At 38.0% G+C, this 15,818-nt stretch overlaps 1 protein-coding gene across 1 annotated transcript in view; it reads left to right on the top strand.

Moving 5' to 3' along the window:
* Positions 1-15,818, top strand: part of Notum (palmitoleoyl-protein carboxylesterase notum) — a 151,743-nt gene that overhangs the window by 123,940 nt on the left and 11,985 nt on the right. The window contains exons 5-10 of the mRNA XM_067144549.2: positions 587-682; positions 6,294-6,354; positions 9,788-9,952; positions 11,240-11,520; positions 14,172-14,310; positions 14,513-14,659. Coding sequence (XP_067000650.2) covers positions 587-682; positions 6,294-6,354; positions 9,788-9,952; positions 11,240-11,520; positions 14,172-14,310; positions 14,513-14,659 — 889 coding nt within the window. The remainder of the gene's footprint in view (positions 1-586; positions 683-6,293; positions 6,355-9,787; positions 9,953-11,239; positions 11,521-14,171; positions 14,311-14,512; positions 14,660-15,818) is intronic.

Below are 15,818 nucleotides of genomic sequence, written 5' to 3'. Positions count from 1 at the left end.
TGTTATAGTACTATACTTGTGTAAATTGTGGGGTAAGCTAAAAATTAAATCAAGAATTAAGCTGTTCCCATAGCAACCAAAACTTCTATATGAAACAAATAAAATTTTGCATGCAACGGAAGAAACAAGTGATTTTATTGTAGTTCTCCTTGGGAGTATCAAATATTTCTTTCAGTAAAATATGTGATGAAATGCTACCTAGCAACTGTGCAGGCTGTGATGTGAAGTATTGATGGATGGCCATGATATACAGATCCAGGGCCTGTGCAGCTCTCAAGGTACTGTTGCTAGGTAATATCGCATTACACCTTTTGTTACACAAATATTCGGATGACCCCAAGCTCTAAGATATATTTATGTCAATAAGTATCTTTTTGATGACATCACATCCTGTAGCATAATGACAGAAAACTTTCTTTGCTTTCTGTAAAATATTCCTCTCAAAATATTAAATTTGACATACCAGAACATTTTTTTAAAATTACTTAATTTTAGTTTTGTGGGTTGTATGCATTACTCACGAAAAAACCCTGTGTATAACTTTCCTTGGACTGCAGTTACTCGAAATATGCAATTTATTTTTTAGGAGGATGGTACTGTTATGATCAACGAAGCTGCCATAATCGATGGATGCGCTTACGGCATCTGATGACATCAAAACAATGGCCAGAAGTGAGGAATGGTACACGAGTGAACATCTTCTATTCTAATGCATTTTACATATAACAAGTATGGTATATAGTTTCAGTTAAGTTCTGTCCTTTCTTTTTAAATTTCATTATGGTATCACAAAATAATATTTATATGTAATATTAAATTCAATGAGTTTACTAAGTCATGTTAAGTATATAACTTATAGTATATGCTGAAGAGACGTTAAGTATAGAATAAAATGGCCCAGCTGACACCAGTGGGAACCGATCCCACAACCTTTGGACTCGTCATCTAATGCTCTTCTGATTGAACTACAGCGGCCCTGGTCATTCTTGTTCTCTTGGCAGCTTAAATCCGATGTTTTAACAAAAATTATGCATTGAGGAAGTATAGCTAAGCCTGGCAATATATATTTAAGGTGTAAGGTGTATTTCTCAAGTAAGATTTTGCAATAAATATGTTTGGGTCATTTATTCTAGATCTTTACATTCCTTCAGCTACTCTCCCACACAATTTCTGTTGTTATTTAAACATTTGTCATAGTGTATGATGATGAGCTTTTGTAAACCCTTGTCAAAGAAGTCTGCTGCCTGTAAGGAAAGCCTTTCCTGCTTTGTCAAAATGCCGCATATGAAATAACGACTTTGCTGTCCATGTGGAAATGCTTACCAGCACAAAACCTCTTCAGATACGAGGGTCAAGTCATAAGTCATGGCAACTATTTTTTTCTCACGAACAGGAGACAACACGGAAAATCTAAGATATGCATTTGGAAATATAGGGCATGTACTTATGCACAGTGCCTGAAGACAAATTCTGATTTCAGGAGATTCTTGTAGGAAAGTGACAGAACACAGGCCATTGGTAAACATTGTTTTATTATGGTATAGACAGCAAATACACATGACTACGTACAAAGGACAGGTCTCCACTGGTTACAAACCTTCGAAATAATCACCCAAGGTTTCCACTGTGTGTTGCCAGCAGTGGGGCAGGCGCTGAATACCATTCTCTGCATGTGTATCGCTAATGTGTGACACCTCTCTCCGAAATGCTGTTACGATGTCCTCTTTGTTAGTAAACCATTTTCCACGTAATGGCTTCTTGACTTCGGGGATTAGATCATAGTCACATGTGCTCAGATCAGGCGAATAAAGCAGGTGTGGAAGAACTTCCCATCCTCACCGTTGTAAGCGACGCTGAATGATGGCTGCTGTGTGAGCTGTTGCGTTATCGTGTAGGATTATGGCGTTGTCCAAAAGATCTGGATGTTTGGTTCGCACTGCATGGTGCAATTGGTATAACAAAAAGGAATTGTAATAAACTGCATTGACAGTGTGCCCCTCACGCACTGGATGACACACAAGAACACCTTGAACATCGTATGACAGGATTACCATAACCTTATTGGGCCACTGTTCTATAGGGCATGGCATGCACACCTAATGCTTCCCACAGCTCTGCATGGCATTGGCATGCATTTCTGCCACAGAGAACTGCTATTTTAATATATGATCGTTGCTCCTGCTTGTTGACTTCCATTTTGTGACACTCTCACTCGCACACTGAACTTGGGGGCATGCTTAGGCCCACACTGTTGTTTACATACACCATCTAGTGGCATCATGCGCAAGTATATACCGTATGTTTCCAAATGCATATCTTATATTTTCCGTGTTATCTCCTGTTCACGAGAAAAAAATAGTTGCCATGACTTGTGACTCGACCTACGTATTCAGATACAGGAAGATGTGGCAATCACTAGGTCCAAGGTCTAGACTGTAGGGAGAGTGATCCAATTGTTGCCTACAAAAATATTCAAATGAGTTTACATTTGAGCAGCAATGTGAGGTCTCGCATTAATGTGAAGCAACAAAACTCAGGCAGTCAGCAAGTTGAAGATGTCTTTTTCCATTTCACTTTTGTGTATTACCACTCCTTTAATTTATTCTCAATTATATGGCAACATTTCTTTAAGGTCTGACAATATGCAGCTTCATTTATGTTTGTCTTTAGTGACATGAAGTCCACAAGCTAAGAACAGCAATTGTCCCAAAACATGGTTGACATATCTCACAAGTTGAGAATGTCTTTTTGAATTACATTTTTGTCAGTGATGATGTGTGTCACCACACCATCCATTGCAGCTTGGATTCAGGAGTCACTTAGGACACCTATGTCTTGTCCCCTGAGATGATATGGTCCAATAGTTCTTCACATCTCTTGGGTCAAAAAAACTCAAAGAACTTTGTGTTGTGTTTCTGAGATAAGTCTTCAGAGCCCATTGGGTGCAGAACTTCATGAAGTCCAAGTTTTCTGACATATTTTTTTTCAAAAAGTGACCCTGAAACTTGTGGAAAATACAATGACAATGTGAAAACTGTGTCATTTAATATTGAAATACTGTTCATATTGGCTATTCAAAATTTAGGAAACTGATTGAGTTGTGACTTGCTCACAGCTTATTAAGCATGTTGTTCCAACCTTCCTTGATTTTATTTATTTGTACTTCCTACAATGATAGGCTGCCTAAATGTGACAAAGTTTACCATATGAAATTTATCCTCACTCATAGTATTGGGGCTATACACTTCACAGATATGACAATGAATATAATTTTGCATTTATTGTTATCAAGAACCAAATAACTAACCTTATTTCACATGAGTATCAGACCAATTGAACATCCTGAAACAGTAGGAAGTATATACACATACGCTTTCAACGTGGCTAAAATCAACATCACAAAAGGCAAAACTGCTTTGTCTCAAATGAAGCAAGGAAAAGCCACTAGCTTGGATGACCTTGCAGTAGCACTGTGGTACTGTCAAAGGTGAGATGAAACTGCTGGTTAACATCGCTGTTCAAACAATTTATCAAAAAGTGCCAAATGCTGACCGACTGGGAACACAGCGTCACTCATCCACATTAAAAGAGAAATAACATCCCAGCAAGTGTACTAATTATAGCCCAATTCAGCTTTTAAGTCACATGATGAAGATCTTCAAACAGATTAGCAAAATCAGCAAAATTAACCAAATATTAAGTTGGATTTGTGAGAGGTGGTGGTGGTGGTGGTGGTGGTGGTGGTGATTGTTTCAAGAGGAAGTACAACTGGGCTGTCATCCTTTATATAACACTAATCAGAGAGAAAAAATAGAAGTGATCTGACACTTTGAAAAATAAAAGACAAGGGCCACAAAGAGCATGAAAATGTAAGTCTCCCTAATTCTCAGAACCTAATAAAACAAGAGTCGACCAAGGAGGTCAGATAGAATAGATGAAAGTGAGGAGCCTGGCACAAGTGGAATCAATTCCAGGAATCAGCTAAGGGCCCCGTGGTCGCCAACCCTCACTCCCAAGTTAAGAGCCTCTACTTTTTCTTGCTAGTGGCTTTACGTTGCATCGACACAGATAGGTCTTATGGCGATGATGGGATAGGAAAGCCTAGGAGTTGGAAGGAAGTGGCCATAGCCTTAATTAAGGTGCAGCCCCAGCATTTGCCTGGTGTGAAAATGGGAAAGCATGGAAAACCATCTTCAGGGCTGCCGACAGTGGGATTCGAACCCACTATCTCTTGGATGCAAGCTCACAGCCGCGCGCCCCTAACCGCATGACCAACTCACCCAGAAGAGCTTCTAGGACCCCCCTTTAGTTGCCTCTTATGACAGGCAGGGAATACCATGGGTGTTATTCTACTGCCCCCACACAGAGGGGGTTGGATTTGTGAGAATTACAGTATGTCTTCTAATTGAGAAACGGTGTGAGATGAACAAACTGTTCTATGTTGCTTTCCTGGAACTTACCACGTGACGATCTGGCTAGCAATTTGATAAGATAGGGTCCCAGAGTAGCCCATTGGTTGGATGCAGATGTTTTTATAAAATGTCAGGCCAGTAGAGGAGCATCCAATGCCTTTGACATTACAGTTGGCATCCATCAGGGTCACCACTCGCTAATTAACCTTGTGACTGACACTGTAGTAGCTAATCTGCACTAATCATTGCCCTTTGACGCCAACTTGTCAGGTTCGATCCTGGCTCAGTCCGGTGGTATTTGAAGGTACTCAAATATGTCACCCTTGTGTCTGTAGGTTTACTGGCACATAAAGGAACTCCTATGGGACTAAATTCTGGCACCTCAGTATCTCCAAAAACCGTAAAAGTCAGTGGGACGTAAATATCAATAACATTAGCATTACCCCTAGACTTCTATATGCTGATGACATCATGCTAATCACCAAACACAAACTTGACCTCCAATATCAAACCCAAGAATGGAATGATTGATTGGCACTATATAAACTGCATTTCAACAGAAGGTTTCAACCTAAAAGAAATTGAAACAATCCAAGTTGATAAGTTTAAACTTATTGGATTTACAACTTTGGACACTAGCCAATTTATTGAAGAAGTGAATGAAAGAATTAATGCGTGGATGAAGAGATGAATGACAAAATGACATCACCTATGAGCACCAGAAGAAAGACCAACTAAAATCAAAGATTTATGGCACCATCATCCATTCTGTTTCACTCTATGATACCCAATGTTGACCGACTATAAAAGAAGTAGAAAGTCAATTTAGTGTGACTGAAACAAAGATTCTAAAATGGTCAGTCAGTATCACTAGATTACATTGGATTTCCAATGATTTGGTGTTGCATGAATCCAGGAGAAAATGTGCAAACATTGACAATGATGGTTTGGTCACGGACCATGAATGCACATGGTTATGAGGGTGTTTAGGGGTTGCAGTAAGGATGTAAAGGAGAGAGCATATAAGTCTCTGGTAAGACCCCAACTAGAGTATGGTTCCAGTGTATGGGACCCTCACCAGGATTACCTGATACCTGATTCAAGAAGAAGATACTGTACAATTTGAATATGAGCTATATGCTGAAAGTTTTTGAAAAGAAATCTAAGGGATGACATAAGCATTAATGAGTTCATTCACTACACAATAATATGAAGAGAGTAAATCTTCAACCTGACATAGCCCACGACCAAATGAAATTGAGACAGCAGAACCACATGACTTTCCCTGCCACTAGATGGGAAAAACACTGATTAACATGATGAGGTGTAATATCCTAGAAAATGATTTTCAAAATAATCTGATGAGAAATTTTGAAATGAAACTAAACATGAGAAATTGATAAATTGCACTATCAGTAATAAATTTTTTGGCTGACTAAACTTAAAATATAGGAGTAAATGGTTAATTTGGGTTGCTAAAAGCATAAACAATTTGGATCACTTCATGTCAATTTATGAATATTTAATTTTCATGACCACATTGTACTCTAAATAAACTTTCAACATTTAATCAGCAAGGTCTTCTATTTTGACAGAGATTATTGAGTTTAGTCCTCAAATATATAAAATTTTCTGATTGCATTCAGTTGTTAATGTTTAATTGCATTTAACAAAGCATTGTGAGATAAAATGTGAAGGGCACCTATAGAGCAGGTGTAGAGAGTTGGTGATATATTCAACTTTTACCAGTCACAGCATTACAGTTGTAATCAAGTTAAATATGTAAACTCCAAAAGTCTGAAATATGTTTAGTAGTGTTTGAATTAATTTACAGTAACTGTTTAATAGCATGTATTTCATAAATTATTATTTATGTTTTAGTTGGTGGCATATTATCGTCAAATCCAGAAGAAAATCCTTTCTGGTGGAATACAAATCATGTGTAAGTATGTTTATTATTTGAACTAAATAAGAAAGACCGGGCGAATTGGCCATGTGGTTATTGTCGCGCAGCCGTGAGCTTGCATCCGGGAGATAGTGGGTTCGAATCCCACTCTCGGCAGCCCTGAAGATAGTTTTCCATGGTTTCTCATTTTTCACACCAGGCAAATGCTGGGGCTATACCTTAATTAAGGCCACGGCTGTTTCCTTCCCACTCTTAGGCCTTCCCTATCCCATTATCGCCATAAGACCTATCTGTGTCGGTGCGACGTAAAGCAAATAGCTAAATAACAGAAACAAAAGGACTAGATGACAAATTGTTCCCAACATCCATGTAACATTGTACTGTCAGTATCACATAATTTTAAGGTTTCTTCCCCACTTCTTCTTCTTCTTCTTCTTCTTCTTCTTCTTCTTCTTCTTCTTCTTCTTCTTCTTCTTCTTCTTCTTCTTCTTGAGGCGCCTTCTCCAAGCAGAGGTTGGCGGCCCACATAGTCAGCTCCGAACGTGATGTTGCAGCATGGAAAGAATCTTCTGAAGTGCAGTTGTGCCATTTTTGGATGTCCTTCAATTCGAACTTTGTTGTCGTACAGTTTGATCTTTCCAAAACTGCCGGGCTTTCTAGTCATAGCAGTGTTCCAAGCATTCCCCCCCCGGTGATTCGAATGGGGGAATAGAAGCTTCGAATAATAATTTTACATTAAACAGAGCCATGCCATATGAACTTAAAGAGATATCCTTCAGGATCTTTAATGCAGTGGTTTCCTGTTGCCTTCCACATCCTAATGCCATTGACCAATTGTAGGTTCTTCTGCCTTTTGGGACTATTTCCTATCCCAAGGACAATAGTGTGCCCTAACCTCTACCCACTCATCCACCCTCAAGGAGACTGTTGGCACTTGTTAGTGGGGATCTTTTTATACCGAAAAATACTCGATCACTTCATTCGTTAGTCGCCTGCATATAACAAAATTGTCATAAACAGTCGTTGCCCCCTCTTTACCCTGGGGAAGTGAATGTCAGGATTTCACTACCATTGCAACTGAGGCCATAATGGCTTTCCTCAGTTTCTCTGGATCTTCAGAGAGGTCCCCACTACTACAGAAGCTAAAATATTATATCCTTGTCCTATCAAACAACAGTTCTCCAAAACCTAGTAGCCAATATGGCTATATCACTGACTTGCACAATATCTTCAACTGTGCAAGGAAATTCTAGCTGTGGGCAGGTCATCAAATGGTCCAGATCTTGCACACCACTACAGTCACTCTGAATGTCTGCATCAGCAGACCTTCTCTCTCTGCAAGTTGATCTTACATTGTAGAACACCCATTCTCACACAGTTCGAAGTTTTCCATATCATGTAAGGCTGATCACTGCCAGACCACATTCTTCTGACCTGGATGTTCTGATGGCTCAATTCGTTCCTCCACTTGGTGATGCAGTTTGTTTCCAGCATTGCCTTCAAAATTTGCATTCTGGATAGGTAATTCTTCCTAGAACTGAATTGCTGAGCTGTGTGTTGATATCCATAAAGTGGATGGTGGAAATCCCTCTGTTGTTTTCTTCTCTCTAAATCAGTACAGAAATCCTTCCTGGGCAACAGTGCAAACACCTGTATATATTTCCACAGCTGATGCAAACAACAGACACTAGTGTCTTATAGTTATTTTTTGAAGTGTTGGGTTGCATTCTGCATTATCTCCCTTATAGTGAAGAGGCCCTGCTTGCTGATTCTACATCTTGATAGCCAAGTAGCATTGGGACTGGCTTCTCACCAAGCCAGTCACAGTTTGAATCCTGGCCAATGCATGTGGGATTTCTGAAATGAAAATTCACATCCCTGTAGTTTGGATTCCAATAAAAATTGGAGATCACAGGGCTATAATCACCATATCAACAGTATGTAAAACTATGAGCTTGAATTACTTACAAAGTATTTCAATGGAAGTTTTTGTTGGTCTTGTAAAGTGAAAAACAAAGAGATCATTGGACTTAATGGAGATTATAAACTTGTTTGTTCTCTTTTCATTACATAGTTTTTTCACACTAGTGGTATACAAGTGTGTGCCTCCACTTAATTATTTTGTCAGCACCTGGTTATGTTTCATGAAACATGACTATAAGAACACATTTTTGAATCCAAGTCTGTGAAATCGATGCCAGTGGCAGTTTATAACAGAGCAAAATCATTTTCTTCCTCCCAGTCTTTTCCCAGTTACCTGGGGGTCAGCACTTTTTATTAATTTAGCCCACTTTTGAGGCCGGATGGCTTTCCCGACGCCGACCCTACTATCTGCGTCTGACGAGATGTTGTGGCAGCTTTTAGGTATGGCATGAATAACAAATACTACACTAAGCTACAACCATTAGTTGTGATAGGCAGTGTGAGCTCTCCGAAACATATGCATGTTCATTATCAAACAGTTAATTTTGTAGTAAATACAGTAAATGTGTAACTAAAGCACAATTGCACTACCACTTTTAAACTTCATAACAACACCCCAGTTCGCAAGAATCACCGCAGACAGAACAGATGTTTATTGTCATGCACTTGATATTAGCGCATGTTGCTCTTCACGCGTCTTCTCATCGGACGACCATAGTATGTGGGGGATGTATTCACTATTGCCTGTCTCTGTGGAGGTTTGTAGTGTGACATGTTGTATGTAAATGAATGTTTATTAAGACAAACACAACAACCCAGGTCATGAGCTAGAGGAATTAACTAAACAAAATTAAAATCTCTGACCCAGGCAGAAATCAGACCTGGGGTCCTCTGAACCAATAGCCAGAACACCAACCATTCAGATCCACATAGCTTTCCCTACTGCTAGATGAGACAAACACTGATTAACATTATGAGGTGTAATATCCAAGAGAATTTATCTTTTGAATAACCTGATGAGAAATTTTGAAATGTAACTAAACATGAGAAATTGATAAATCGCACTATCAATAATAAAAACTGATATAGCGAGAGCTTGGGCTGAATAAACTTAAAATACAGGGGTAAATGGTTAATTTGTGTTGCTAAAAGGAGAAACAATTTGGATCAATTCATGTCAATTTATGGCTATTTGGCCTCAGAGCAAGACCATATTGGAGGGAAATATTGGGTAATATCAAGATGGCAGACAGATGAAAATGCTTTCTAGTGAGCTCATATTTTGGTTGTTGTGATATTCATTTTTTTTTTCTTTACACCCTCCTTATTGATGGTTTCATCTATTTCACAATCATTTCAGTAATAAATCTCAAAATATTGTAATTCAATATGCAATATCTATCACAACAGTCCTGTGAAATAAATACCATAGACCATTATGTGTTAATATAGAAATTCATTTTTAACTTTGTCTAGTCTTGTATCTGCAGAAGTTAATGGAAGTTAACCTTCTTTGGTATAGTAAACATTTTTTGTTATGTTTTAGCTTTGTACCATACTGCACCAGTGATTCATGGAGCGGGTCACGATCTAAACCCTCGGCAGAAGTACGTTTCACATTCATGGGTGCAAACATTGTGCAGCAAGTTATACGTGACCTATTACCTCTAGGACTGAAAAATGCTTCAACTCTTCTGTTAGCCGGCAGTAGGTAAGTAACTTGTTCAATCTCGCTAGAAATATTTTACTTGTACTCTATTTTCATTTGGGAATAATTACCAGAATATGGAAATATCTGGCAGAGTTTTTCACAAGTATGTGATCAAAATGATGTGGGCCTACTTTCTGAAATGAGTGTGTTTGGGTGTCATGTTTTATTTTTAACAATTTACTGTATTTCCTCTCAGATTAAACCCCCTTTTTATTCTTTTTTATAGCCATAAAAAGTAAGGAGAGGGAGAGGAGTCCAGTATGTGATAGTGTCTTATTTCATGCAGTGAACACATGATCTCTGACTGTAAAGAACTATAAACTGTACATGTGTGTATTGTACACTATTCTTTTAAATTACGTCATCTTTGTTGCCACTGAGATCCCGGTCTTGTCTGAAACTTCTTACAATAGTATTAAAAGGGGTGTTGATAAGAGCTATGGACAGAGAAAAAAGATTCTTTAGGCATCACAAGCATAATACCATCACAAACAGGAAAGAACAAATTTTGTACTGTCTAGTGGCAGGATCTATGTGACTCCACTGTCTCCATTTAATTTGGTTATAGACCACGTCAAAATGTAATTTACTCTCTTTAATGTTGTCATGTAGTGCTCATTGTTGCTAATGTCATCTTCACTATGACTTTGGCATGCAGTTCATCTGTTTCCATTTGCAGCCCATATCCAAATTAAAGTAGTCAACTTTTGCTTATTTTCTCCTGAATTGGTGCAAGGTCAAATCATTTCCTTACTTATCTAGACTGGAAATAAATTCAGTCTAAAGATATTGGTTGACCATCTCAGTATTTTTGTTTCCATGAAACTTAGTTGACTTTCTGCCTCTTTCATATTTGGCCAATATTCAGTACCATAAAGTGCAACATAGGAATGATGGTGCAATAAATCTTTGATTTCAGTCGGTCTTTCATCCATTGCTCACATTTGATGCCTGTTTCTTTAAAACATGTAGCTGTCATGTATAAGGAATTTATATACCAATATACCAATAATCATCTGAAGATTTTAAATTACCATATGAGAACTACTAATCTCAATATTATTAGCATATATTTCAACAGTTTTCCACACTGGGCTATAAACTTTTTCTTAGTTGCAATTTTGACTAATATAATTAATTTTTACCTGATTTGATTTCTCTTTTTCACAATTCATGAGAGAACTAAGCCTGTAGGATATGTGATACAAATTAAATAAAATGTTGTTTAATTAACCTACATTATCATTAGTAATAGTAAGATATTCGAAAGAATTTTAATGTTTTCAGTGCTGGTGGTACTGGAGTGATCATGAATCTGGATCCAGTTAAAGATTTCCTTCATAAAGATGCAGGCTTGAAACACATTCAGGTACGAGGAGTGTCTGATTCAGGATGGTTTCTTGATCGAGATCCTTATTCTCATGACTCACACTCCTTAGCTCCTCTTGAGGCAATAAAGAGAGGCCTAGTATTATGGCAAGGACAAGTACCAGATCGCTGTAAGGCTCATTATAGCAATGAGCCCTGGAGATGTTATTTTGGTTATAGAATCTATCCAACATTATCAGGTAAGAAAGAAGTGTACATGTTTCCAGATGTGTTCCTTGAATTTCTGAATGATTATGAAATTCAGATTGTTAGCATACTTTCTGTAAATGTCCAAAATTTTAAATGAATGAGTATGTCTCAACTGTTTGAGTTATTGTGGAATGTGGTACTATGGAGACATTGTTGCTACCTTCATTTCAAGTCATATTTAGGGAGATAGGGACATGAAAGGAAAATATAATAGGATTAACATAATGACAGGTCAGCTCAGGAAGAGGAAGCAAGAAAAGAAAAGACAGACGAAGATGAAGCTAACAAGTAAGCAGAAATGAGCTGAGAAGGAATGGATGTAAAAAAACTAGGATGATGAGGGGAGGGCCAATTTAACAGAAGATGTGAAGACTGTCCATCTAAGGAAGCCAAAAATAACAACCAAAAGGATGTGTCGTGCTGACCACATGACACCTCATAATCTGCAGGCTTTCGGGCTAAACTGTGGTTGTTTAGTAGACCATGGACCTTTGGGGCTGTTGCGCCACTGGGTCTGGTTTTTGTTGTGAAGATTGTCCTTCTATTTTGTGTTTACATGTTTGTCTTTTTCTTCTCTTTCTGTTGCTTGCTCTTCCCACAAGAACCTGTCATTTTATTAATCCTATAACAGATTAATTTTCATATTCTTCTCTCTCTCTAAATACTACTTAATTTGACATTTGTTTGTTCCTTTCCAACACTAAATTCATATAAAGATAAAAAAACATTTTAATCTTAATCAATGCATGTAATATTTTATAAACATAATCGCAACTCATTAGATCGGATTTCACATAAGAATCTCGGCCCTGTGGCAGTAACATAGCCAGGATCGACCGAATGGGGGGAGGGGGGGATATAGTTACAAAATTATGATAGAACATAATGCTGGTGTTTGTGCGTATGTGGAGCGCACATGCACGAGTGTCATAAGGACACTGATACAAGTAAATTATATTGATATTCAGATTACAGTAAGAGCCTCCATGGCTCAGAGGGCAGAGTGCTGGCCTCTCACCGCTGGGTTCTGTGGTTCAAATCCCAGTCACTCCATTTGAGATTTGTGGTGGACAAAGCGGAGGTGGGACAGGTTTTTCTCTGGGTACTCTGGTTTTCCCTGTCATATTTCATTCCAACAACACTCTCCAATATCATTTCATTTCATCACTCATTCATTAACCATTGCCCCAGAGGAGTGCGACAGGCTTTGGCAGCCAGCACAATTCCTATCCTCACCGCAAGATGGGGGCTTCATTCATTCCATTCCTGACCTAGTTGAATGACCGGAAACTGGCTGCGGATTTTCATTTTTGGATTACAGTACCAGTATATTACAAAATCTTACATTAAAATGCAGAACAAGAACAATATGATCAAAGTAAATAGTTGTGTGGTGGATGGTATGTTCAGATTACAATCTAAACTTTAAAAGCTTCTTAGAAAATAGTTTCAAGAAATCTGTTGGTTTTACAATTTTGTTTCTATGAATATTCAAAAGAACCAACCCTTTGAGTCGACTTTCACTTGCAGTTTCTGTTCATTTACTTTTATAAAAATTCCATGGTGGGGGCGGGGAAGTTCCTAACCCCCAGTAACCCCCACTTGTCTATGTCCCTGCCTGTGGCTTGTGCATGCTTACTTTTCTTAGATTTATAAAGCAATAAAACAGGAAAACAAACCACATTGTTTAAGAAAGAAGAACTGTTCCAAATATAGGGGAATAGCTCAGCTGTCTCATGGTCTGAAAGTATACAAGTCCATTCTTGAAACCAAAATAATAAAATTTGTAGAGCCCAAATATGAGGAGCAGCAGCATGATTTCTAACTGAGTAGATTAAACCTTATTTGTGCAACCAGAATGCTCCTTGAAAAACATTGGGGGGAAAAATGACATTGTCGTCTTTCTGTACGCAGAGAAAACTCATGACAATATACAACAAAAATATTAAGGGGGAAGTCTGAAATGAAAGGAAGTGCCAGGCAAGATTATTTCTTGCATCAGACAACTCTTCTGAGAGACAAGGAGCTGTGAAGTTGGCAAGTTAGAGTGGTTTAAAACTAAGAGCAGAGTAAAACAATGTAGTTGTCTATCATCAATCATCTTCATTACTGTACTGGATGAGGTAATCAGAGCTGTGAAGAAAAAGAAAAGAAATCCACTTGTCTTTGCTGATGATGTTATGGGGGAGAGACAGTATCTAAGGCACAGGTAAAGTTAGATCTCTGGAAGACAGAGTTTGAAAAGTTAGGATTAAGAATTAACAGAAATAAGACTGTTGGCTTAGTGATAAGCATAGAAACTGAAACAGTCCAGCTTAAAATTGGTCAGGATGCCATTGCACATCATAAACAACTTCAAATATTCAGGCAGCTACGCCTCAACTGAAAATACCATCAAACAAGAAATCAATGGTCTGACACTAACCTTGTTTGTAAACTAGAAATTTTGTGTTGCTGAGAGAGACTAGAATAAATTTAGAACTTCATCCTATCCATTACATAATTTCTAAATGTTCCTGTGGATTCATGAATATGGTATTAGCTAATTAATAGTAAAATCTAGATGCAATGAAGATGTAAAGGAAACATCTTAAATAATAAGTTACAAAATTAATATCAACTTTAAACACATATGTTTTAGCTCCACTATTCGTCTTTCAATGGCTTTTTGATGAAGCACAGATGACAGCAGATAATGTGGGTGCTCCAGTAACTAAGCAGCAGTGGGATTACATACATAAGATGGGAGACAGCTTACGGAACTCATTCCTAAATGTCACGTAAGTTTCACATTAATACTTTTAGAATTCAGAATGAATCTACTAGAAAATAAGCTGATAAAATATAAATTTAAATCCAGTTCAGAAATAAAAGTATGTCTCATTTGAGATTCACCATGAAGAGATCAGTATTTTGGGATTTACTTTTTGTCCGTCTGTACTACTAATTTTAAATAAATGTTGTTCCTCTTTAATTTTTCAGAGCAGTATTTGCTCCATCTTGCATCTCACACTCAGTCCTAACAAAAAGAGACTGGCAAAATGTCAAGATAGATGAAATATCTCTTCCCCATGCTCTGAGATGTTGGGAAATGCAACCTTACCAAATTGCAGACAACTGTGCTGAAATGTAAGTATCTAATATCTTAACCTTTCTCAACATCCGCCTCTAATCAGAACATAGTTGCACGTGTGCGTAATTGAGGACCGCATTCTTTTTGTAACAACTACAAAATCATATTTCCGGATTTATATATTATTATTTTCTACTAGTTGACGTGCCCGTGCTTCGCTACAGAGTGAGCAGGCTGCAGACATCTGTGAACACTCCTCTGCCGTATTCCGTCAAGTTTGCAGACTGTTCATCCCAATCAGTGCCTCAGAGTAGGGATCTAATAGTTGGAATACTATGATGAATCAGTGTCTTACGGGCCAGTAGTCATCAGAAAATTTATAAACCAGAGGAATAGCATGCTAAAAATATGTTATCTAGCTCCCCAGCTACTTCTTGCCATATTCAGGCCGGCTGCTTTACTCAGGATGCAGCAGTAATCTCATCTATCGGAGATGAATGGCAGATGAAGAGACAAAGTACATCTCAACAAATAATGGTCAATGTAATGTTATTGTTGATCAATTATAGGTTCGTTCCAACACGAGTCCCTGACCGTCCAACTCATGCGCAGTTGAGAGAAAGTGTTCCAACGCACACCAAACCAATCTCAGACTGATGTACATACTAAAATTTGGCATTCCAACACATCTCAAACTGCAGTTACTGACCACCAGAACTCATCCGTGGCCCGTGGCCTGTGGCCTGTGGCATGAACCGGTAGTACGGACATGCGCAATGGAATACAAGTGCGAGAGAGGAAACTCACTGGACAGACCACGTCCATTTCCACTCCTGTTCTGTTCCTTGTTCTTCTCAAATGTGGTTTGTTAACATTGCCATAACCTCTAAGCGGTAATAATTATTTCTAAATCTGTTAATGAATTCTGTTAAGGTACTTGTGAATTGAGGAGTAGCAATAATAAATAAGTAAAAATTAATAAATAATAAGTTAGTAATAATTAGTAAATAACGAATTAATAAATACGCAATAAAATGGAAGGTTGTGAGGATTTCGTTGAATCTTTATCCAGTGAAGATGAGTTGGATATGCAGTTAGCAGCACCAAGGAAGCGAGAAGATTATTTGCGTGAGTTTTATTATTGCTAGTGGAATTCTCAAGGTTCTTTCTAATTGTGTCATTCTGATTTCACTGTCCAAACTCAGTGGTGATTAT

This window comes from Anabrus simplex, chromosome 3 (assembly GCF_040414725.1).
Source record: "Anabrus simplex isolate iqAnaSimp1 chromosome 3, ASM4041472v1, whole genome shotgun sequence".
Taxonomy (NCBI): Eukaryota; Metazoa; Arthropoda; class Insecta; order Orthoptera; family Tettigoniidae; genus Anabrus; species Anabrus simplex.
The sequence above is the reverse complement of the archived record's forward strand: the minus strand, read 5'-3'. Positions and strand labels throughout refer to the sequence as shown.